Source organism: Erpetoichthys calabaricus, chromosome 9 (assembly GCF_900747795.2).
Source record: "Erpetoichthys calabaricus chromosome 9, fErpCal1.3, whole genome shotgun sequence".
Lineage (NCBI taxonomy): Eukaryota > Metazoa > Chordata > Cladistia > Polypteriformes > Polypteridae > Erpetoichthys > Erpetoichthys calabaricus.
Window position 1 is genome coordinate 47480797 of NC_041402.2, and position 24229 is coordinate 47505025.

At 38.6% G+C, this 24229-nt stretch overlaps 1 protein-coding gene across 2 annotated transcripts in view; it reads left to right on the top strand.

The window, feature by feature from the left end:
- hydin (HYDIN axonemal central pair apparatus protein) overlaps positions 1 to 24229 on the top strand; it is a 365478-nt gene that overhangs the window by 108370 nt on the left and 232879 nt on the right. The window contains exons 47-56 of one of the 2 annotated variants that reach the window (XM_028809423.2): positions 367 to 514; positions 2401 to 2608; positions 3611 to 3832; positions 4409 to 4578; positions 7867 to 8065; positions 8156 to 8308; positions 10589 to 10869; positions 11128 to 11347; positions 11657 to 11866; positions 13025 to 13197. In XM_028809423.2, coding sequence (XP_028665256.2) covers positions 367 to 514; positions 2401 to 2608; positions 3611 to 3832; positions 4409 to 4578; positions 7867 to 8065; positions 8156 to 8308; positions 10589 to 10869; positions 11128 to 11347; positions 11657 to 11866; positions 13025 to 13192 — 1979 coding nt within the window. In that variant the 3' untranslated portion in view covers positions 13193 to 13197. Of the gene's footprint in view, positions 1 to 366; positions 515 to 2400; positions 2609 to 3610; positions 3833 to 4408; positions 4579 to 7866; positions 8066 to 8155; positions 8309 to 10588; positions 10870 to 11127; positions 11348 to 11656; positions 11867 to 13024; positions 13198 to 24229 lie in introns of those variants that run through there. The other variant, XM_051931627.1, reaches the window with a different exon arrangement.

Genomic DNA, 24229 nt, shown 5'->3' on the forward strand with positions numbered 1-24229 from the left:
TTAATATGCCATCTGGCATCATGGACAAACAGCTATATGCTTGGCTCATCTGTCTAGAGCACATTGTTCCAAAAGTCCAGTTCTTCACCCAAATGTTCACTGGCAAACTTCAGTCATGTACCTAAATTCCCTTTTACAGAGCAGAGTATTCTTCTGTCTTACATGTATGCCAATTTTCAGCAGTCTCTTTCATTAATTTAGGGGGATGACCAGAGCTGGACAGGTTGCAACTGGTTTCAAATGTCTCCATTTGTACATAATCTTTTGGATTGTGCAATATTAGGCTACAAATTGCTTAGAAATAGTTTTAAGTGCCCTCCCAGACTCAAAAGCTTCAACAGTAGATCTCTTTACTAATAACTCTAGGCCTGGAGGCTCGGGAGACTGTGTACCTGGTGAACAATGAAGATGTGGACTTTGCATTCTCTTTTCAAGAAAATTCCCGGTACTCTGAAGGCTTTGTCGAGAGCCTAGATGTGAATCCAATGGAGGGGTCTGTGCCACTTCACAGCAGGTACATGACAAACTGAATGTTTTATCATATTAAACTGTATAAAACTGGCAGATTGCATCATTCCTTTCCTATTTCCCAGTTTACACTTTCCACTCATTTTCTAAATCTATTTTGTCCATATTTTGTGACTTTTAAAATGATTTTTCACACCAATATATCTGAGCCATTTACAAGGCTTGGTAACTCCTTCCTGAAAATCTTTATTATTGAGACTAATTTACTGTTTACTCAAAATTTTTGAAATATTCTAGTACTAAATATATGTTGTAATACTTAATTTAATAATACTACAATTCATCTTGTTTCATTATATTTATATTTATTTGCTTAGCAGACACTTTTATCATAAGCAACCTACAAAAGGGGTCAACATAATCAAGTGGGCCAGTCTGGGGGACTGTTTGAAAACAAGTGTTACAGGGCAAGGGTACAAAATTGACCATCACAATTGAAGTGCTCAGAGAAAAATAGTTATAAAAACAGCTAATATCATTTAGGCAGAAATTCACAAAACAAGAGAGTCTTCAAACGAATGTTCCACCAGTTAGGAGCTACATACTGTATGGAAGATTGGACTTAGAGTTGATGCCATTCAGAGGTAGCATCACTAGTCACCATTCATAAGCAGACCTAAGTGAGCAAGAAGGAACATAGGACCTCACAAGCACCTCTATATATGTATAGGTGCTGACCAACTGACTACTCTGAAAGCCAGAATTAAGGACTTGAACTTACCATGTGCTGCTACAGGGAGCTAATGTAGTGATCTAAAAATAAAAGTGAAATGTGCCCACCTCGGCTGGTTGAACACCAGACATGCCACTGCATTTTGAGTTATTTGTAATGGCTTGATGACACGTGCTGATACTCCTTCCAGCAGAGAGTTGCTATAGTCTGCACATGACAAGACCAAAGCCATGACTAGGAGTTGTACTGTATACTCCATTAAATAAGGTCAGATCTTGTGGATGTTGTATAGAGTGAATCTGCACGACCTAGAGACAGTTACCACGTGGTTAGTTTTTTATTAGTAATTACAAAGCCAGAGTCGTACCTGATAGTACTGAGCCAATTTCAAGCAAATTCCCGTCTGTTGTAGGGCCCACTGAAGTCCACACATTTAGTCGGTCATATCAGGGCAGTTGATGCTGCCTTCATGCACTATGGGAGTACCCAACTGTTATGTTTCATCTTCCAACTTCATTACATTCACCAATATGTATGTGAAATTTTGATGTCACTGTTAATTTGTTACTTGGTCAACACAAACAGCAAATATAGCTGAATTTGTCTTCTTTTGGGAAAATAAAGAGCAAACTAAACACAACTGAAGTGTACTGAATCCCTCCAAATACTATTTGACAACAAAAAATCTCATTTCTTCCAGAGTAGTGTATTTTATATAACTGACAAAGGTTAAAGCCTAAACACCAGAACTTTGAGAATTCCTGTGACATTATTTCCACTAAATTGTCAGACTGGGTGTTCCCTCTTGCCTGAAGAAGGGGCCTGAGTTGCCTTGAAAGCTTGCATATTGTAACCTTTTTAGTTAGCCAATAAAAGGTGTCATTTTGCTTGACTTCTCACTTATTAAGGCAGGTAAATTCTTGTTGCACTGGTTAAGCTGCTGATCCTTGAATTGATTGAGTGTTCGAGGTTTAAATTCCACTGCTCGTCATCATCTGTTTAAAGTCTGCAAATGCTCGTGTTAGCTTATTTGATAATTCTAAAATGGCTCAGTATGAGAAGGTGTGAGTGTGTGCTTTAGTTAGGCTAGGCCTCCATCTCAAGTTGGTTCCTGCTTTGCATGGAATTTCCAGGATTTTAAGTGATAGTATTTGAGTGCTTCCTGTCCTAATCCTGAATCTCCTTCTGTTTTCTCATAGGATCCCAATGGTAATCTCTTACAAGCCAACTCATGAAGGGCGAGTGAACTTTAATTTACTATGCAATGTAAAAAGGAAAAGCCAACCTTTGACACTTAATGTGAAGGCAGAAGCTTATTCGATGAATGCCAATGTTCAGTATGAGAACTCAGAGGGGACAGTTACTGAGCTCAGTCCAGACAAAGAGAACAACATCAGCTTCAGCCAGGTAACGTCAATGATTCTGAGGAATACTTTAAATGTTGCCCTAACGCCTTTGGCCTTTGATCCAGTGAGGCAAACTTGATATTTGAGCTTCATCTGCTTGGTTGTGGACTAACTGTTTGACCCTGCACACCTATTAAAAATGTCACGGGAATTTCCAAGTCCTGTCCATGGCTTTTTTGTTGACTTGTTTATGGCAGTGTACCTGGGAAGTCATCTGGAAAGTGCTGGAGGAGTGTAGGATTCCACCAGCCATTCTGTCCCTGTATCTACTTAAGAGGAGTTCTGTCCACACTCTTCAACCAAATTTAGATCCGTTTAAAGTGCACACAAAGCCGTATTATAAATGCATCTTTTCTCTCACCCTCTTCCAATTTTCTTGGACAGGGCATCAAGGTGCAGTCAAGCTCTGGAGAAATATCCATCAGGGGACCCAAGGGTTCAAAGTCTTCTGCCCTTCCCAGATGATAATAGTTTTATTTTTTTGGTTTTATTTTTCTAAGGACAGAGGGATTGCGCTGCATCACCCCATGAGGGTGTACCCAGTGTTACCCAGGATGCCTACAATTACAGCCATGACACACTACCATGGTGCATGACAGAATTTCTTCTCGGAAATTCTCTGATTACACTTCTCTAGGAACAGGGAAGTGTGGTCTGGATTAGCTGGAACACTGCAAAACTAACTAGGAAAACTTAGTATAATGAGATGATAGATCTTAATTAAGATAACCACTTGGGACACATAGTAAGCCAATAAACAGAGCACACTGTTTAACTTTAGTTCAGGCTTGTTCCATGACGGTATGAGTCTTTCAGTAATGTCCCTGCACATTTCAAAAGGGTTCATTTTACAAAGAAGCACCCTCAGCATCCACCCCTGAACTCATACAATTGGAGTGCAAACTAATCAGTTAAATAAGATTTCTAGAAATAATCAATTAAAATATATTTTTGGTGATATTTTTGTTGAAGAGGCTAACTGATGAACCCTGTTTTTCCCTAGGTGGGACTTAATGAGAAGATATCCATTGACTTTCACGTATATAACACTGGCAGGTTTATTCTGGAATTCCACTGGGAGTTCTGGGGACCTGAAGATGTACTGCAGTTTCTGAAAATGCAACCAGAAAATGGGAGTGTGCAACCAGGGACGCAGGCTCACTCAACACTGGTCTTCTGCCCCCAGAATAAATGCACATTGAAGAAAATAGGACTGAAGCTAAAAGTAAGGCATTACTGCAAAGAGTCGATCGTTTACCAATCCTAGACAAGTTGGAAATCTATCATTGTGCTGACTCAACCAAACACCCCACACTTACAGTGGGAACATTTAGAATCTTTGAGATGTGGGAGAAAAACTGGAGTAGCTGTGGAAAGATCAACACACAAATTTCAGGAATTAATCCAGTAATGCTAATCAGTGAGGCAGTGGCAGTAACGTCTGTTGGCACCACACCCAAAGATAGACAGTACCAGGTTAATTCTTAAAGAAGTGAGTCGGTATATTTAGTAAAGCCACTCTTCATTTTACACATAACAAAGCAGACTATTTTTGGCAGTACTTGGTAACATGAGTGCACATGGCTGGTAGTCACAGACCACCTGCCCTGTACCCTTGACACTTGAAAGTATCAAACGGTCTCATTGCATGCAGCCAATAGTGCTCACTTGGCATTAGAATTTGTGTAAAGCTCCTGAAATGATCACCATAGTTTTAGTTAGCAGCTTTGTTAGAATTCAATGACATATTAACATATGGAATCATCAACTAAACTTTAATTTACTTCTTTGTTTCATTTAGATTCAGAATGGGCCCACTTATAGATGCTTATTTGATGGAGCTGGTGTACCTCCAGGGGTTCATTTTTCTTTTACCAGATATGACTTTGGACCAAATTTCATCTATCATGCTGGCATGGTTCCATCTACACAAAAACTGTGCATTACAAATAAAGGAGACAAAGAGGCCAGGTACTGTAATACTGTAAATAGAAATTATTATAGATATTACTCTTGATAAAATAAGTTCTTTATTGAGTTTTTTCTTTATAATTAAATTTATTTAGTTAGCTGTTTGCTCAGTTATTGTACTTAGAGTAATTACAAGTTAAAGTTCAAGTTCAAATTTATAGCTACAGTTCATTTGCACAAGGGGTGGGCAACGTCAGTCCTGAAGGGTCGCAGTGGCTGCAGGTTTTTGTTCCAACCCAATTACTTAATTAGAAACCAATTCTTGCCATCTCAGAACTTATTTAAATGCATGGCTTGTTAGTCTGCAATGTTTGGTTCTTATATCATAGATTTTTTTCCTTTCCAAGCCTAAAACGGATCATTTTTAGTCTGTCACATTTTTCTTTTAAGTGTTTTGTTAAAACAAACAGTGCATGATGAATTCACACAAGTGTAAATGAAAGCAAGTTATATGGAGAACTGTTGGCTTCTTTGTCATTTGCATCTTATGGCTAATAAGAAGCCTTTAACAACAGTGAATGTAGCTGTTTAAGACTGAAATCAGCAATTAAGGGTCGGAAACCTTAACAAGTGAGACCACTAAAATGAAACATGAGAATGTCACTTGAACAATAAGTGCTATGACTGTGCCATTTGTAGAAACTCCTATCTGACTGACATTGAAGCCATTCATTTGAATCTGATTTTCAGTCGCAGACCTCATTTAAATGGGAGCTTCAGTCATGTAGTCTGACATACCTAAAGACTTAGCTCAATCAGTCTGCAACTCATCCTGACAAAATCAAACAGATTTGTTTCTGTTGTGATAGATGGGGACGCCCTTTTGAGGAGAGGACCGGGGGAGTGGACATATCACCAGCAGTACCTCCCCCGGGACACAAGAGGGCAGCCCCCCTGGGTCACATCAGGGCCACGCAACTGGAGCTGAGAAGCTCCACCCTGCGCAGGCCCTTGGCCACCACCAGGGGGCACCTGGACAGTTCCGGAGCCGTGGTCTGCAGCACTTGCGCCACACCCGGAGGTGCTACCAGTAGAGGAGCCGGATTCTCTTGCAGCACTTCCGGGTGATCAGGGAGCACCTGGAGCAGTTCCAGGCACGGTATATAAGAGGGTGCCTCACTCCAGCAAGGAAGCTGAAGTCGGGTGGAGGAGGACAAAGCTTGGAGTGGAGGCAGTGAAGGAAGGCTGGAAACTGAAGAGGCCCGAACTGAGGGTGATTGGTGCAGGGGCACTGGGTTGTGTGCGGGACTATATTCACTGTAAATAGAACTGTAAATAAATGTGTTGTGGGTTTGAACATTGGTGTCTGCCTGTCTGTGCCAGGGCTGGTCTTCCACACTGTATAACAGGAAATGTTATATAGAATTCCAAACTATAATCTTATGAAGGCAAGAACAGGTGCTGGGCATGTCGTATTTGTTGCTTTCTTGATTCAACCAAAGTTTCATCTCCAGAATGTATTGTATTGGGATGAAAATTTCAGCTTGGAGATTTCTGCAGATTTCCATGTTTTAGGTATCTCAAATCATCTGGACCACTTTTGGAGTTGTGTGTGTATGTGTGTTTGTCAGTATATCAGGATGTCAGTCCAGGGACATGAGAACTCTTAAAGGATCATTCCATAATGAACTTGCCGTAGTTAAGAACACTGTAAAAGGCTATAAGCCTATTTATTCTCAATTAGTGTTGATGGGCAAAATTCACCAAAACGTCTTTTTGCAGTAAATATGCTGTATTTGTCAAATGTTTTTAGGACATTTGCTATGTTCTTGCTCTTGCAAGGTCTGAGTGACATCATGGAGCAGTAGCATCCAATGTTGCATGGTACAGCACATGAGTATATAACACTGATTTATATAGCACCTAGCAGTGGGCTAAAAATTAGTGGACAACTTGCAAATACATTTAAACACAATATGTGTATGCAGAAGGAAACTGGAAAGGTGTGGGTACATTTGTGTCTTAAAGGTAATGTCTTTTTGTATGGACTTGCACGTGACCTGTGTGTAATATGTGAGCCTACCCCTTTAATAGTGTGAATCCATGTTTTACACCTATTTATGGCAATCCTTAGTGAATTCATGATTCCTGTGTGCCACTGCCAGAAAGAAATTCTACTATTCTGATATTTAAGTCTATTATTTTTTATCACAGGTAGGCCTAGTGGTGCAATGGTTAGCACTGAAGCCTTACACCACAGATCACATTTTTGGCCGCAATAATTGGTCCAGCATAAAGTATGGGAAAGATTCCGAAAATTTTCATGATTTCAACAAACTAAGAGTGAAGTGAATTCAGCCAGGTTCACTCATCAATTTTCTTAATAAAATCATTTTATTTGATTTTGCCTGACAGAGATGATTCTGTATTTTTTAAGCAAATTCTCTTACAAGATTTTATTAATAAAATCAAAGATTTATGCAGAAAGAGTCATGTGCTGGACCCAACAGATTTGTAATTAATATAAACATAATTTACTGAATTATGATTTATCAGATCCAAGGAGGGCATACTTGAGAGCATAGTGGTTAGTTGCAGGCAGATGGTATAAAATTTGGCAGGTTTTCTTTTTGAGCTCCAGTTTCCTTTGACGTTTCAAAGATGTGTGTATTTAGTTAGTTAAGGGTTTACATAAATAAATGTGCCTTGCCATGAATTGATGTCAAATTCCCTGCTTTTGATAAAGCCTTCTCTTGACTGAAATTGGTAGCAGATTCATAAAATGGATTGATGGATAATTTATGTAACTTCTAAGTGCAAGGGGCATCACTTCAGTTCCAGGCCAGTCTATTGTGCAGATGCACACCGTGTAACCCCAGCTGAAAATTCTCAGGGAGCTTTGGTTTTCTCCCAAACCTTACGCAAATTATGGGCAGGTTAATTGGTAACTTTAAACTGGTTCTGTATGAATGATTGTGTGCATTAATGTGCCATTCCAGTCCTGCTTCCTCTAAGGGCACACTCATACCTGCCCTTCACATGAAGACCCTGATTTGGATTAAGCTAGATTGACAAAAGGGGGATAAATAGATGAATAAAGTTCTGTGCTTACATACCATTTCTAAATATTGACAAGTGAAAGCTTAGCTAAAGGCAACACAATTTCAATCATATTTTAACAATCATATTTTAACTACAACACCGTATCCCTGATTTAGTTTTGTTGAAGTCTTAGCAGTATCACTAGGGTAAGAATGGTATTCTTTTACTATTAATATATTAATCTATTGCAGATTACACTAGGGCTCCCAAATTACTTTTAATAAGATTCTGCATTCTCTTCTTTAGAATTGAGTGTCTATTCTCAAGTACTGCACATTTAGAAGTGGACTGCCACACCGAGGTCCTGCTTCCCAGTAGTGTTCTGGAGATTCCTATAACGTTCTATCCAAGAGAACCCATCATGTATCAGGATAAAATCATCTTTGACATCAATGGATTCAGCCAGCAGACTGTGGAGATTCTTGGCCAGGGCACAGAGATGAAGGTGAAAATAAATGCAGATTTTTTGAAATTTAAATATTTTTCACATGTTGTATTTTTATTAAGTCATTTTACTAATTTCATTTGTATTTAGGTTGAAGTTGAGGATGCAAAACATAAAATTGTGAATCTGGGAGCTTTACGGATTGGAGAGACAGTAAAGAAGGTTATTCCTGTGGTCAATAAAAGCCTTGCTCCTGTGAACTTTGTTCTGGCCCTGACTCAGCAGACGTTACTGGACTCTAAGGTACACTCACTAATAAATCAAGGGAAGACACTGAGGAAACTTTCGTATGACACACTCACAATAGTTGCTGTTTAGCCAATTTCTTTAGTTGGTCTAGAGGTCTGTTTGTATTTACATTACAGATCACTTAAAATGATTGCATTACTTTTTGGTGTAATTGCTAATCTTCCCTTAAGTGGGTAAGCCCTTCCAATGCCCAGATTTGAACTGGCAGCATAATAAGCATAAAGGCTTGAACCTTTTCTGGCTGTGCCCTCAAACAATCAGATAGGAAACCATCTTTTTGAATGGCTGGAATGATTAGCACTCTTAATATAAGATCATCATTTGTAATGGTTGCATTTACTAGAATTTCCAAATGCCTTATTTGAAATCCAGAGGTGTTTCACAGTTTGAAAATTTTCAGATTCAGGGACGAGGCACACAATATGTGCATATGTGTTGGTATTACTTGATCAGGTCTTTGAGGCGGCATACCATAAACTTAGGCCATTCAGAGTGTGGGGTCAGCCATTGTACTGTGTGTCTATTGGTTTTCAAATTCCAGCCCTCTATATTTGACTCGTTTTTGTCACGTGTATTGATCCTTGGTTATTTTTTTTTTTTTTATTTCCCAATTACATCCCATGATTATCACCTCTGGATTTGCTTTCTAAATAAATTCTGCTACTGTCTTGCGCGTTTAGCAGACATACAAGATACACCTTTGCCTCTGACTAGCATGCTTAAAGTCTCAAAACGTCTATTACTGACCAGGTTTGCTTACTATCTGAGGTCTGTTAACATGTCTCTGTGTCTGGCACCATAAAGGAAATAAAAAAATAAATCATGGTTAAGGGATTATGGACCTGAACAGCAAATAATAGTGAATATATTGTTCAAGGGACAATGTAGAAATTACAAAGAGAAAAACCATTTTAAAAACAACTAACTGGAAATTAATGTCAGTAGTTGCTTATTTAATTAAACTCAACACATATTACCCCAATATGACAAAACTGTGAGCAATTCCCAGGTCTCATATTGAAACAAATGTAACCGATCCAGCGGAGATAGGTTTGGCTGACAAAACCAAAATGGCTGTAGTAATTCAGTGATGCTAATATGTTATTCCTTACAAAAGTGGCTACTTAAAAAAGTCACATTTATGTATGGGCATGGTGGTGCCATTACCTCACAGTTCCAGGTATGCTGATTCAGTTCCCACCCTGGGCTCCTTCTGTGTCAAACTCTGCAGTATACAATTATATGTTGGTTAATCTATTCTTACTTGGTTTGATTAAGCATGGGTTTGTGTATGCATGGGTGTACTTTATGATGAACCAGCTCCAAATGAGCCTGTAATTGAATTAAAATTAGAATAAGAATATAAACACAAGTTTAATTATAATAAGGGGATAAGTTCATCCATCTTACAGCTTGCTTAATTTATTTCAGGCTCATATCACTAGAGCTTATTCTGGAAATATTATGTGGAAGGGAGGAACAAACACTGAAAGGAGCACCAGTTCCTTGCTTAGCACACTCACATATGGAGACAAGCACCAATTAACCTAATATGTACATCTTTGATATGTGAACGAAACACAAGAAATCCAGGCAAAAAAACTTGCATAGATACACAGAGATACATGCCAAATCCAGTAGTGGATTCTGGAGCTATGAAATAAACTTTAGAAACTGACCACTATAGACTAGACCACAAATGGCACTACTATACATTACAATTTATTTTTGTATAGCCCAGAATCACACATGGAGTGCCCTAATGGGGTTTAACAGGCTACTTCTAGGATAACGTATATGAAGAGGAGAACAAAAAGATCTAAAACAATGGCAATCAGTGTTTTAACATGCTATTTAAGTCAGGTCCAGTGGTTGGAAGAAGGACAAAGAACAATATTTCAAGTATTTGAACCAGAAACACATTAAGGAAAAAACAGAAGTAGGAATACTAATAGGCAAGAGCAGGAAATTGAAATAATGCTAATAAAAATGAATAAGAGAAGTAGTGAAGAAAAATTAAAGAGGGTAACATGAACTCCAATAAAGTTAAATAGCTGATTGAAGAGATACCTGCAGTTTAGACAAAGAGGTGAGAAGGTTGGAATGATAAAGAATAAAAGAGCCAGAAAAAGCTGGTTGACAGCTGATACCTTAGTCTATCTGAGGTGTGCCCATGTCTATCTATGTCAAAGGAAATGGTAACTGCATAGTGGTTAACTGCTACATGAAAACTGTTAGTTGTACTGTAGATAATATTATGTTTTATTTCTCTAGGTATTATGTGTCAATCCATCAGGTAATATAACACTAAAACCCCTTGGTGGCCGCTGTTTGGTGGAAATAGTATTTGCACCCAAGCGTCGAATGGCCACTTTCATGGATGAAGTGATGATGGACAGCAGTGGAATTCTACGCTCTTTGTTTGCACTACGTGGAAGTTGCCAGGGAATGGAGATCAACTTGGATCAGGACTACATCCCGTTTGGTGCAGTTGCTCAACGCAGCCAGGCTACCCGCAAATTAGTAATGCAAAACACAGGAGATATTGGTGCCAGGTGTGTTCTACTAGAATTTCTGGAAACATATTCAGAACATTTATCCATTCATTGATAATCTGATCTACTATTCCAATTCACAATTTCAAGGCCTAGTGTTTATTGGGCACAAGACTAACCAGTCCATCGCTGGACACTTTTATACAGATCTACTCTCACTCACACTGAGCTTCTGAGTAATATTAGTATCTCAAAACACATGTTACTTTGTGCTACGTCTATATTAGATGCATATTCATTCTTTTGTTTTGCTTTCAGTTTTAAATGGAATATCAGTAGTTTTGCTCCTGACTTTGCAATTCAACCAGAGCAAGGATATATCTCACCTGGCATGGAAGTGACCTTTGAAGTGACCTTCTCTCCAAAGGAATTAAGTCAAGATATCCGCTATGATAATTTGTTCTGCTCTATTGAAGGGGGCAAGCCCCTCAAACTGACCCTGGCAGGTTCTTGTGTCAGTGCATCTGTAGTCAAGGAGGTCAGTGTTTTGATCATCTGACTTTGTTGTATACATTGAGATGAAGGTTGAAAATTTTAACTTGACTGTTTTCCTTGTTGAATCTAAATCTGGTATATGTTACAGTTTGTATATGACAATAAATTAATTGTGCTACCTAAGTATTTCACTAGAAACTGTTACGCTGTAACCAATGTGCAAAAGGGAAAGGGTCTTGTTTTTTTATTAAACATACAGTTCATGTTAATGTGTGTACAGAACCACAGAAAACATGAATGTTGAAAAAAATGCTGCTGTACTTAAACAATTCCCTCTCTGTTCTTTTTTCAGGTTGTACATTTTGCATGCCAGGTCAGAAGTCGTCAAACCCAAACCATCACCTTGTCAAACAAAACGAATAAGCATTGCACTCTGCAGCCTGTGATAGAGGGAGAATACTGGAGTGGACCTCAAGCTTTCACCATTGAGCCTCAACAGAACAAACCCTACGAAATCACATATAGACCTCTCACCATGACAACAGATGGGAAAAAGCATCAGGTATTTAAACGGTCAATAAGTTTCTTTGGAAAAGTTGATACTTACAGAAAGGTATCCAGCTTGTTATTCTCAAATGGACAGTATATTTTCACTGTGTTGCCAGTTACTGTAAGTTGCCTTATATATAATCACCTTCCAAATAAGAATAAATACATATTTTTAATACTATAGATGTAAATAGTGAAAATACTGCATAGTAAAGTTTGTATTAATTTCTTCTGAAGGTGACTACAGTTATTCCATTGGTTTCCATGGTTTTACATTCATCAGGTACCTAAAATTGCATTCCTAGAATAATGAAAACAAACAAAAAAATCCTGCACTTAACAACATATTCAATAAGAATTTAAAAATGTCATAGTGGCCAGACGACAGCGTTTCTGTGAATCCACTTTTAACAAATGCCTCCCCACCTCATTTATTGGTCAGGAGTTCAGCCCAATAGCAGCTTATTCATTGGCTAACACTGCGATTCATGGGATATCCACAAAAACGTGCAATGAGAGACTAAAGAAAACCAGGTGGAAACATTAGCAGGAAGAGAATATGCCTTGTATGTGTGCATATCTAAGTTTCTTCAACAAGCTGAAGGTCAATTCACCCGTGAAGTTTCGCAGACTATTGTTAAATTATCACGAGGTACTGCACTTGTGGATATGAATATAAATGTAACGATGACTGGCTAGTCTACAATTCAAATGCTCATTCATTTTGAACGTGTTCAATTTTCATTCACAAGAGCGTTTTCCCAAAGTGGTCTGTTTAATAATGTTTTAGTAAAACTGTGTGTATTTGCGAGGTGGTGAACATACACTCTTGGAAGTGTACTAAATAGCTATTTAAGTGTACACAGTATAGCACAGGGCGAAAAGGCTCAAAATTCTTAAATTATTAATGGCATACTTCATATACGATTTCTATTCTGTGAATATTTGAAATTTGCTCTGCAGTTGTAATGAATAATAAAATTTATTCTGCTCTGGGGAAAATAAAATAATATTAAATCTGTTTCATCTTAAACTAAACTCATTTATTTGAATCAGACAGCTGTGTATTCATATCTTGATGAGTCTGCAGCACTTCTCTCTCAGAAATGATGCACGGTATTTATCAAGCTCAAAAGTTCTAATGTATGCTTTCTTTGACTGCTTCCCTCAGGGTACAGTGTTCTTCCCTTTTCCTGATGGTACAGGACTGCTGTACGTGCTTCAAGGCGCTGCTGATCCTCCAAAAGCCATAAGTACCATCACACGGGAGGTGCCCTGCAAGACACCCTACTCAGAGCTGCTGTCTATTAGCAACTGGCTACCTAAGCCACAGAGGTGAGATGATAATATGATTAGATCGTAAAACTTGAAGCCTAAGTCATATAAAATGAATTTACTCTTAAAAAGGAATTCATACTTAGGTGGACAAGACTGAAGTGACTTACAAATGTCTTTGTTGTATAGTCAAAGTCCTTCCACAGTAAGATATGAACCAAAACAGAGTTAAACTAAAAACCTAATCTATAGTTTAATAGCAAAATTACAATAATACTCTACTAATCTTTTCCAGATCTTTACATGTTCACATTTTTCTACCTCTTTTAAGGTTCCGCGTTACTATAGAAATGATTAAACCTGAAAAAATGGATGCTACTACCCAGTTGAAGGGTTTAGACTACATTGATGTTCCTGCATCAGCTAAGAGGGACTACAAGCTTTCTTTTTTCTCTTACAAGGAAGGGACATTCAGTGTTAAGGTAAAAACAGGAAATCACCAACTACACCTACTGTAAACCAACTCATTTCTGTAGTGCCAGAGAGTCATTTGTATGTCACAGATTCTGTATTTCTGCAGTGAGCATTGTTCAGATAAGGTTTAAGGGTGACACAATTGCTGTCTCACACTCCTCTCTCTATAATTTACCATACCTCACTTATTACTAGAAGGTTCTCATCCTCTGTCTATAAATTCCACTGGCACTAGCACCTCATTACTGACTGAGCCATCCACCCGGAATAGGTTCATGTCCCAGCGATCCTGAACACGATGAAATGGGATGTCCATTCAAAAATATCTGTCATATGGTTGTTTATTACAAAATTATTAATGCCTGCACCAAAAGGTATACCCTTTGATTTCATTTCGGTGTGATGCCTGATCTCTAATGAAGGACTTGTTTTCCTTAAAAGTATGACTGGAAGGCAGAAATGTTAATCAACAGCGCAGAGGAAAACACTTCAGTGGATCGTAAAGACTGCCCAGCAGATCATCAGCTGCTCTTTACCCTCTCTGGATGAACTGCAGAGCTCTCACTGCCTCAGGAAAGCAGAAAATGTCTTAAAAGACTCCTCACACCCCGCTCATGACATGTTTCAACTGTTGCCATCAGGCAAAAGATATAGGAGCATCAAAACAAAGACTAATAGACTGAATAACAGTTTCTACCCTGTTGCTATTAGGGCACTAAATGCCACATAATCACCTCCAATGCAGCAGTGCAATAGATGACATCTTGTGCAACAGTGTTCATGTGCAATTAAGGTCTTATGTTGAATATCTGTGTTCTACCTTATTTCTTCTTATCCTTTCTTATCCTTTTGTATTTATATTTATTTATATTTTGACACCGCAGGGACTGCACCTAATTTTGTTGTATTTGTTACAACGACAATAAAGATATTCTGATTCTGATGATAGTGACAGCACCATAATAATAGGCAAAGTATAAGCAAAACGCGAAGACAAAAACAAGTCATCTGCTGCACTGTCTTGATAACTTGGAATTCAGGCTCAATATATTTGTGCAATTCTGATTATGCTATCATTAAAGTAACAAGAACCAATGAAGAGAAGACTACCCTCACAAGGCTTACCACTGTATGAAACAATTTTTTTTTACCAGTATGGAAACAAAAACAAACAATGAATGCCTAAAGCAGGGGTGTCAAACTCCGGTCCTGGAGGGCTGCAATGGCCGCAGGTTTTCATTCTAACCACCTTCTTAATTAGTGACCTGTTTTGCTGCTAATTGGCTTCTTTTGCCTTAGTTTTAATTAACTCGACTCAGACCCCTTAGTTCCTTCTATTCATTAGCCAAAGAGAAAAACACATGACAGTTCATTTTAAGGTCATACATAAATTGCTGTAAATTACGGTTACATCCTGATTATTACATGCACAAGTGCACAGAATTTCTTATCCAAATAAATAGCTATTAGGGCGCTCACGTTCCTAAGAAATACGCTCATATCAGCACACACACACACACAAGACCAGTTTAAAGCAGTTTCTTATAGTACATTAGTTATAAAGAAATTACATTCTTATAGTTTTAATATCTTCATTAGATTTTGTTTGGTTAGATTAATAAATCCTTATTTATTAATCCATAAGGGACATGTTTCTTATGGTTTTAAGCAAGAATTCAGAAACTATCACATTGATTTATAATATCACAGGGTGTTCTGTTAGTATCAAGAGATCAGCATTTTCTCATAAAAGAATGCAAGTTACAGTATCTAATAATTCTGTGCACAAGCTTAATTCTTTTCTACCTAAATGAAGAACAAATCATATAGAAGTAATAAATCATATAGCTCTCTGCAGAATGATTAATACAAAATACAGTCATTGGTATTGTGAGGTAAATACTTATAATCATTACAGTTAATAATGTTTTTTTTTTCTTTCTCACTGCTCATCCTGCAGCAAAACTAAAAAGTTGCTATGTCAGACTGAATGAAAGAAAGGCATGGAAGTTAGAGGTAAAGGCTTCACCAGCTAGTTACATCTATGGACAAAATCTCAGACTCGTTCACTATGATGTCCCTTAACTAATTCGAAATGCAAGGAAGAAACGACAGCCATCATCTGAATGTAAATATGAATCTAAGGCAGGTGCAGGAAGTTTCATCAACAACAATCTATAGAGAGCTCAACAGGGAGGAGTGCAGTGGCCAGACGCTAGTGCATAGATCCACTATTACTCCTTCAGTACACTTTTGTAGGTATATTAGTGCAAAAATAAAACAAGAATTAGTCTAGAGAGCAGTGGCAAAAAAAAATCTGGTCAGAGGAGTCTTCTTTCAGTGACTTTGTTGTTGCGTGGGCTGATTGTTTCAGCATTATTTATGCCCACTTTTTGCTTTATGGGACATGGTGAATGGTGAAACATGTAAAGCAATTCTGGATGATCACAGTTGTCCTATGGAGAATTGTTCTGTCTTGATAGTACTGGATCTGAGGGGAGGATACGGAACCCATCCTTGGGGCATGTTCAGTCAATGAATGGATTTTATAGACTATGGCATTGATGTAAACCATATAGCCTGGCCTTACTAGAAACCGAGTTTTTCTGGGAGCAGAATTTGAGTTTTATACCACAAATATCATCAAAACATCAAATAATGCAAGTTAATAGATTAATCGAATCACATTTTCCAACACAGATACTTTCAGAATACATATCAAAATACACTGGATGATTTCCTAGCTCAAGGTGGCATTACACCCTCTTATGACAATAAATGTAGCATTTCTTTACCTATATTTATTTATGGATAATGTTGCAGAAATGTTTAAGAAAAGCATAGTAACCACAATTGATAATTATTAGTAGTAAAGACCTTCTCGTAAACCCATTCTTGTTTTTGGTTTGCAGGTTACTTTCAAGAATGAAACAACACAGGAGTATCTTTATTATCTTGTCAGTTTTAAAGCTACACCTCCTACAGCCATTGGTACCATTGAGATGATTGCGGTGGTGCGACAAAGCACCTCAGCCACAGTGAAAGTGGAGAACCCCCTGCTGATTCCTGCAAACTTCCTTATTGAGTGTAAACATTCGGATATCAGTGTCCCATCTCAGCTCACTGTGCCTGCACAATCAGAGGTAGACTCTCACGCATATTTGTATTAATTTATTGTACTAAGCCTTGATGTTACAGAAACTTGGAAGAGCTTAGTAAATCATCATCACCAGTTTAATGGCGATTTTAACACAGGTTTGCCATTTGCTCTCCATTCTCCTTTAGTTTTTATGGTCTTCAACATCCTTTGTGGTCAGGCCCATTCTTTTCATATCATTACAACCAGACATCCAAGCACGTTTTCCTTTGCCTCATACTGAGCCTCATCTCCTCCATCTTCCTTAGTCTTTCACCTAACATATCCAAACCACCTTAGCCTGTTCTCCTCAAAACAGCACTTATTTCCTCCACAACAACCCTTTCTCTTAACTCAACATTCATTGTCCTCTCACTCTGTGACACTCAGCAAATCTACTTCATGTCCTACTTTCATAGGCCACATCTTATTTTGTTAAACTATATGTTTTTTGAACACAGATCTGATAAATTATCTCATCAATGTCAGAGAGGCTCCTTAATTTCTTCAATGTACCCATCCTCCTTTCTGCACTGCTGTATCTGCGCTTCCATCTTCATTCAACATGCCACCTTAGTAGAAGAACTTCATTTCTTCCTCCAAAACAACTCCATTGCAGATATTTAAATTTACACTTACTACATCAGCATTCTGCATGCTTCTCACACACTTCCTACAAAAAACAATCACACTCACCTCTTATAGACTATCTTTCACATCACTACATCTTCAGTGTGCCCACATCAGACAATCCATGCATTGTTTCTCTCAACATCTCTATAGCACCTGCCAATCAGACATGCATCCACTCTTATATGCCCCCTGCTTCTTCACCTTCAAGCATTACCTTGGTCTTTCTTGGGTTTACTTTGAAGCCTTTTGATACCAAACTAGCTTTATATTGTAGCATCTTTCTTCATTTTTTGGGAATTTAGTAAATAATCCAAAAGTAATTAATCTGGTTGTTAAAAATTGTAACCTGTTATATCCATGGGCACATTACTCAGTATAGACAAGACTATTGATCATACAGTACCATGTTTTTCTTTTTTCCTAATTTCTCCAATGCATGTTTTGTATTCTAGGGTTCCATGATGTTTGAGTATCAGCCATTGAGGTCAGGAGAGTCCACTGCTCGTCTAACTCTAACAAACAGTGACCTTGGTACCTTCCATTATGACCTTACCCTGAAAGCCATGCCTGCTGGACTGGAGAAGCCCCTCTATTTCCGTACCAGTCTTGGAAGCAGCCAGGCTCAGATGGCCAGGTTTATAAATTTCTCACGGCAGAAAGTGGAGTTCGGCTGTAAGGTGATTGGCTGCATTATTATTACAGTTGTTTTATGCTGAAAACGTAAGGAGTTAAATATTCAGTAACCCATCCATCCATCCATTTTCTAACCCGCTGAATCCGAACACAGGGTCACAGGGGTCTGCTGGAGCCAATCCCAGCCAACACAGGGCACAAGGCAGGAAACAATCCCGGGCAGGGTGCCAACCCACCACAGATATTCAGTAACCCAACTTATGAAACAGTCAAAGTCACTGTAGCTTAAGCCAAAAGGATGATGGTTCAGTCCTCATGTTAAAGTCACTGCATGCTTCTCGGGAAGTCAGTTATCCTGCTTTTGCTGGTAAATAATACTGTAGATTTACTTTGGCTCTACAAGTATAAAGCGACTTAAGATAATTGCTGTAGAAAAGACAGTACATAAAAGTAAGGTTTTTTTGTAGTGTTGTTGAAATTTGGACGAAAGGATGCAAGTCTGTGACTAAAGCATCATGCATGCTATCCTGTAAGAAAAGGTTTTGCTATGGTATTGTGACAGAGACTCCAGCTGATATTAGGTTCTCTCATCCAGGAGAACTAAAAGCAGATTCAGCTCTAGCTGTGCAATAGTAAACCAGATTATTAAGCAAACCAGTAACGGCGCACTGCATGATAACATGCAGTGAGTACACTTGACTTAAACATTCATAGTTTTCAGACTCTTTCTCTGTACATTTACCATTCGTTTCTCAGAGGTTGATGCGCTTGCTGTTTCCTGAGCAGCTCTTGTTTTCTCTGCCCTTGTGGCCCGCTTCTTCTCTTCTTTCGTCGGCATCTTTTCACGTTAAAACTGATTAAGTCAATGTTTATGTTGCAATTACTTAGTACGTTTTCCTTAATTTTGCACTTAAGCTGGCACTTAAGTCTTCAATCTGCCTCAAGAATTATTTAAGATATGAAGAGGTAGGGGAAGTGACGGCAAAGGTGGTGGGGATGAGAATGGCGCCCTTATGCATGCACTGCACTGCTACCCTGCTGGCCGCTGCCAAGAATTGATTCTACAATAAAATAACATAAAAATTAAAAGAGGTAATAACCTTGGAGGTCAATCATCACCCTGAAAGTGGATAGTAGACTTCACATAGTACATGTGTACCAAATTTCAGGTCAATAGGTCAAACGGTTTGCGAGCTACAAGTGATTTAAAATCCTGGACAGACAAATGAACAGCCACGGTAGCGTATTATATAAGAAGATAGTATACATCAGGAGTTGTGAATGTTCACAATCCGTGAAAGAACCCAACAGGGCAGAGGTCATGGTGATCTTCCAGAAAATCAAGGCTTTATTACTGCATATGAGGGGAAGAAAACGAATTAAGTGAAGTACTGTAGTTTGGGCATTTCAAAGACTTGTGCATAAAGTAAGCATGGATGAAGATAGTAGTGAGACTGATCAAAAAAATGAAGAGCTACGTCTTTGAAGTTTTTAATTTACTGTACCTGTCACTCTATGTGTCAATCTAGAATCCTATGTTTGATATCACAAAACTACAGCAGATTAAATATGTGTGCATACAAAGGGTCAATACAACAGAGTAAGGAGCTGAACAGTCGAGAAGGACCCTGGTGTAGACTCCCTGCTCCTCCAGATCAAAAGGAGCGATTTGATGAGGTTTTGAGCATCGTCTGAGGAGGCTCACTGGGCACCCATAGTAGGTGAAACTAAGTATAAGCTACTGAGAGCAGACACTGGGTGTACACAGAATACACTAGAGAGATTACTTCTCTTGGTTGATACTCTGAAGGCTTCTGAAGATTGTTTTTGAAGATAGTGAATTCTGATCATACCTGCACTGTTTGTTACCAACCCAACACCGACTTGGAGAAGCAAATCGACTATGAATGACTTTTGTGTTTTTCTGCTGCCAATTCAATATCCATTAAAATAGTGTCAAGTTATGGATTTTCTATTTGACCTCACCAAGGATTTATCAGATTCCCTTTTCTGTCTTTCATCTATAGAATACAGTAGATCTCTCTCACAATGTTAAATTTAATTTCAGGAAGTATGAGTTTCTCTGTCATGAGTGTCTGTAGAGCTGCCCAAGTGTATTAATACATTTTGTTTTCTCTCCACAGATTGACAGTCCAGACTTCTTGGTAGAAAAGGCCATCAATGCAGCAGCTGGTTCTCAAGGGGGTTCTGAGGTCTGTGTAGAGGTTTGCTTTGAGCCCTGCCACCTTGGAGAGACCCAGGGACTTCTAACTATTTCCTCTCCAATTGGAGGAGAATATACATTTCCACTTTTTGGCACTTGCACAACCCCCAAAGCACAAGGACCATTTATTATTCGGGCTGGTTCTAGTACTTCCATACCTTTTAAGAACATCTTCCAACAGACTACCACCTTTTCCTTCCAAGTGGACAACCCGTTCTTCTCAGTGAAGCCTACAGAAACCATACGTTCTAAGAAAACACACAGCGTTACTGTCTCCTTTGAGGGTAACCCTAATGAATCTAAGACACCCGTAACTGGCAAAATGCTTGTTTCTTGTCCCCGCTCTGAAGGAGTGGGTCAAAGCATCACATGGGTTTACTACTTAAGGGGTATAACTCCTGAAGGAGGACAACGAGAAAAATCTCAGTAAAAGGGGAAGGCGTGCATCTTAGGCTCTCAAACTTTTGGTGGTAGTTCTAAACAACACTGAAAGCCCAAACAGACTACCCTTGATGCAGAAAACAGTAAAAGGTCTTCTGGTGTTTAGAAAAGTTCAATATAAAGCATATTCAGATACTGTATAGACTATTTGATTATTCTTTTTTATATTGGGTTATGTCTATTGTTCAGTTTGTATTCATATCATATTTCATTTCTGCTTGTAGTAATGAAATATTTAATCAACTGTTTTAAATATTTAAAAAGAATTTTCATTTTTATTTATATTACTTGATGCCTATATTATATCTCTAATAGTGACTGCTATTTCATTTGTATCTTATGTTGTTCATAATTCGCTAGCTTCGTAAATTTTAGCATTTACAATTAACATTGATATATCTCATATTGCATCTAATACAACATATAAATAAAGCATTTAATATGAATGTAACTAAAAGATTCCAACAGTTTTTGGGATAGTTTCAGATTCATGCCACTACTGGTGTTCATTATTTATATTTATATTTATATTTAATTAAAACAGAAAGCTTAATTTTGCACTCCCCACTATGGCCATAAAATTCTAGAAGTGGCTAACATCAATGGATCTTTATGAGTTGCCAGGAATTAACGCAGTGAGTGTGTAAAATGAAGATGGCTGTTGATAACAGAAACTCTAATATTGACCTTTAACATATTAAAAACAGTTACACAGTTTTTGAGAGACCTATGTTATGAATTACAGTCCCAAAGCATGTTAGTCACAAAAGCACTTCCAACAATGTCCAGTAGATAGATAGATAGATAGATAGATAGATAGATAGATAGATAGATAGATAGATAGATAGATAGATAGATAGATAGATAGATACTTTATTAATCCCAATGGGAAATTCACATTCTTCAGCAGCAGCATACTGATACAATAAATAATATTAAATTAAAGAATGATAATAATGCAGGTGAAAAACAGACAATAACTATGTATAATGTTAAATGTTAACGTTTACCCCCCCCGGATGGAATTAAAGAGTCGCATAGTTTGGGGGAGGAACGATCTCCTCAATCTGTCAGTGGAGCAGGACAGTGACAGCAGTCTGTCGCTGAAGTTGCTCCTCTGTCTGGAGATGATACTATTTAGTGGGTGCAGTGGATTCTCCATAATTGATAGGAGCCTGCTGAGCGCCCTTTGCTCTGCCACAGATGTTAAACTGTCCAGCTCCATGCCAACAATAGAGCTTGCCTTCCTCACCAGTTTGTCCATGCGTGAGGCGTCTTTCCTCTTAATGCTGCCTCCCCAGCACACTACTGCGTAGAAGAGGGCGCTCGCCACAACTGTCTGATAGAACATCTGCAGCATCTTATTGCAGATGTTGAAGGACGCCAGCCTTCTAAGGTAGTATAACCGGCTCTGTCCTTTCTTGCACAGTGCATCAGTATTGGCAGTCCAGTCTAATTTATCATCCAGTTGCACTCCCAGATATTTATAGGTCTGCAGCATCTGCACACAGTCACCTTTGATGATCACTGGGTCTATGAGGGGTCTGGGCCTCCTAAAATCCACCACCAGCTCTTTGGTTTTGCTGGTGTTCAGGTGTAGGTGGTTTGAGTCGCACCATTTAACAAAGTCATTGATTAGGTCCCTATACTCCTCCTCCAGCCTATTCCTGATGCAGCCCACGATAGCAGTGTCATCAGCGAACTTTTGCACATGGCAGGACTCGGAGTTGTATTAGAAGTCCGATGTATATAGGCTGAACAGGACTGGAGAGAGTACAGTCCCCTGTGGCGCTCCTGTGTTGCTGACCACAATGTCACAAAGTAGAGGGGGAAAGTGTGTCAAAAACCCCAGGTAGATACAAAAAGGGCCACATAAAATCTTTATAAAATAAAGTATTTATTATCACAAAAATGCTCCATAACTACATGAAGCTTTGTAGAGCACACAATGCAAAAAAAATAAGCAATTGCCAGCATGGGCAATCCAAAGTGAACAAGTCCCAATACAAAATCCAAAGGCAATGTCAAAACAAAGCAAAATGTACAGGAATTCAGACAAAATCTCAAAAGCACAGTAGAGTACAAGAAAACTCACCAATCCCCAAGGACATTCAAAATGAACCACCAGGAACTGTGGAAGATGTGCCAGATTTATAGGGTGAAGGACAGTTCTTGGCAGGTGGCCCTGAATCTTGGGGAACCACCCACAAAACACATGGAAAATAGCACAAGAATAGAAAACAAAGCAGTCAAAAAACACAAATATCTACTGCAAAAACAAACTGACAAAAAAACGATAAATTTGATTATTAACTTCGTTGCCGACGATTTTCATTGTTGAATAGTTGAATTGGTGACGTCGCACGCTTTACATTACGTCATGACGTTTGGCAGCAGTGCATTTCAACAGGGTGGAGATGAAGGGTGTGAAAGCTCAAAATTGCGACATAAAAGGTCTAAAGTGTGGGATCACTTTATGTTAAGGTTTTCTAAAAAATGGTTGTTTGTACAATATGCTATGCAGAATTGGCACGGCAAGAGTATGACCGTCATATATGAGCACCTGAAAAGGAAACACATGGGAGCAAGTGAGGATGTATCTTCAGCACAATAACCTAACATCCCACAATTTATTAGGAGTTTTTTCACATTTAGCTTAGTAGACCAGAGAACTGCTCCACTCCTGCTGCATTGGTTCGCTTTCAGACAGTATGTGATTCTGCCGTACACAGGGGTGCACTCGTCATGTACAATTGTTATCAACAATGGAATAGGAATAAAGGATAAATTGGACCAGTTTGTAGCTTTGTGCTACTGGCATTAACTTGGTTTTATTATTATACTTTACGAGTGTGAATTCAACCTTAAAGACAAACTTTAGGGCTATTGTTAAAGTGGTAAGATCTGCTGTAAATACTTCATTTGAAATTGGTCAGTTTCGAATACTGGCAGTCGCCTGGGTATGAACGAGATCCGTTTCTAAGTCTATCGTTAAGTGGAACTTTTAGGCAAGTCGGACCAGACACAAGGTTCTTATTTCATGTCAGTTAATCAAATGTTTGTCGTAGTATATAAAACATATTTGACCTTTGTATGCATACACACTCAACATCATGTCATTGGCAATGTGATCTGACTTAAAGCGGCTCATTCCTCTAGCCAACAAACTGCCGAAGCAGTGCAATGTTTTCATGCAAGGGTACACTACAGTGCATATGACAGGAATTTCATCATCAGTCCTTTCTTGCGGACTCTCATGTCACTGACCACCCTACCTCCAGAATTTGGTAACCATCCACTCATTGAAGGTGCATTTGTCTGAGGCGCTGTTCATTGCACCTACACAATCTGACATTAAAAGCACACAATGATAGCCAAATGTGCACAAACTCACAGTGAGAAATCACCCAGACCCAGAGCAAAGATTACAGTTTGTGCAGGCAGAAATGGAATATGGCTAACTGAGAAGGAGTCTGCTCCATGTAGATAATTCTTAATGCATTCAGCTTGCGCCGCCTTCATTACACCAGTGTTTCTCAGCATTTATGGTCCCGCGAGTT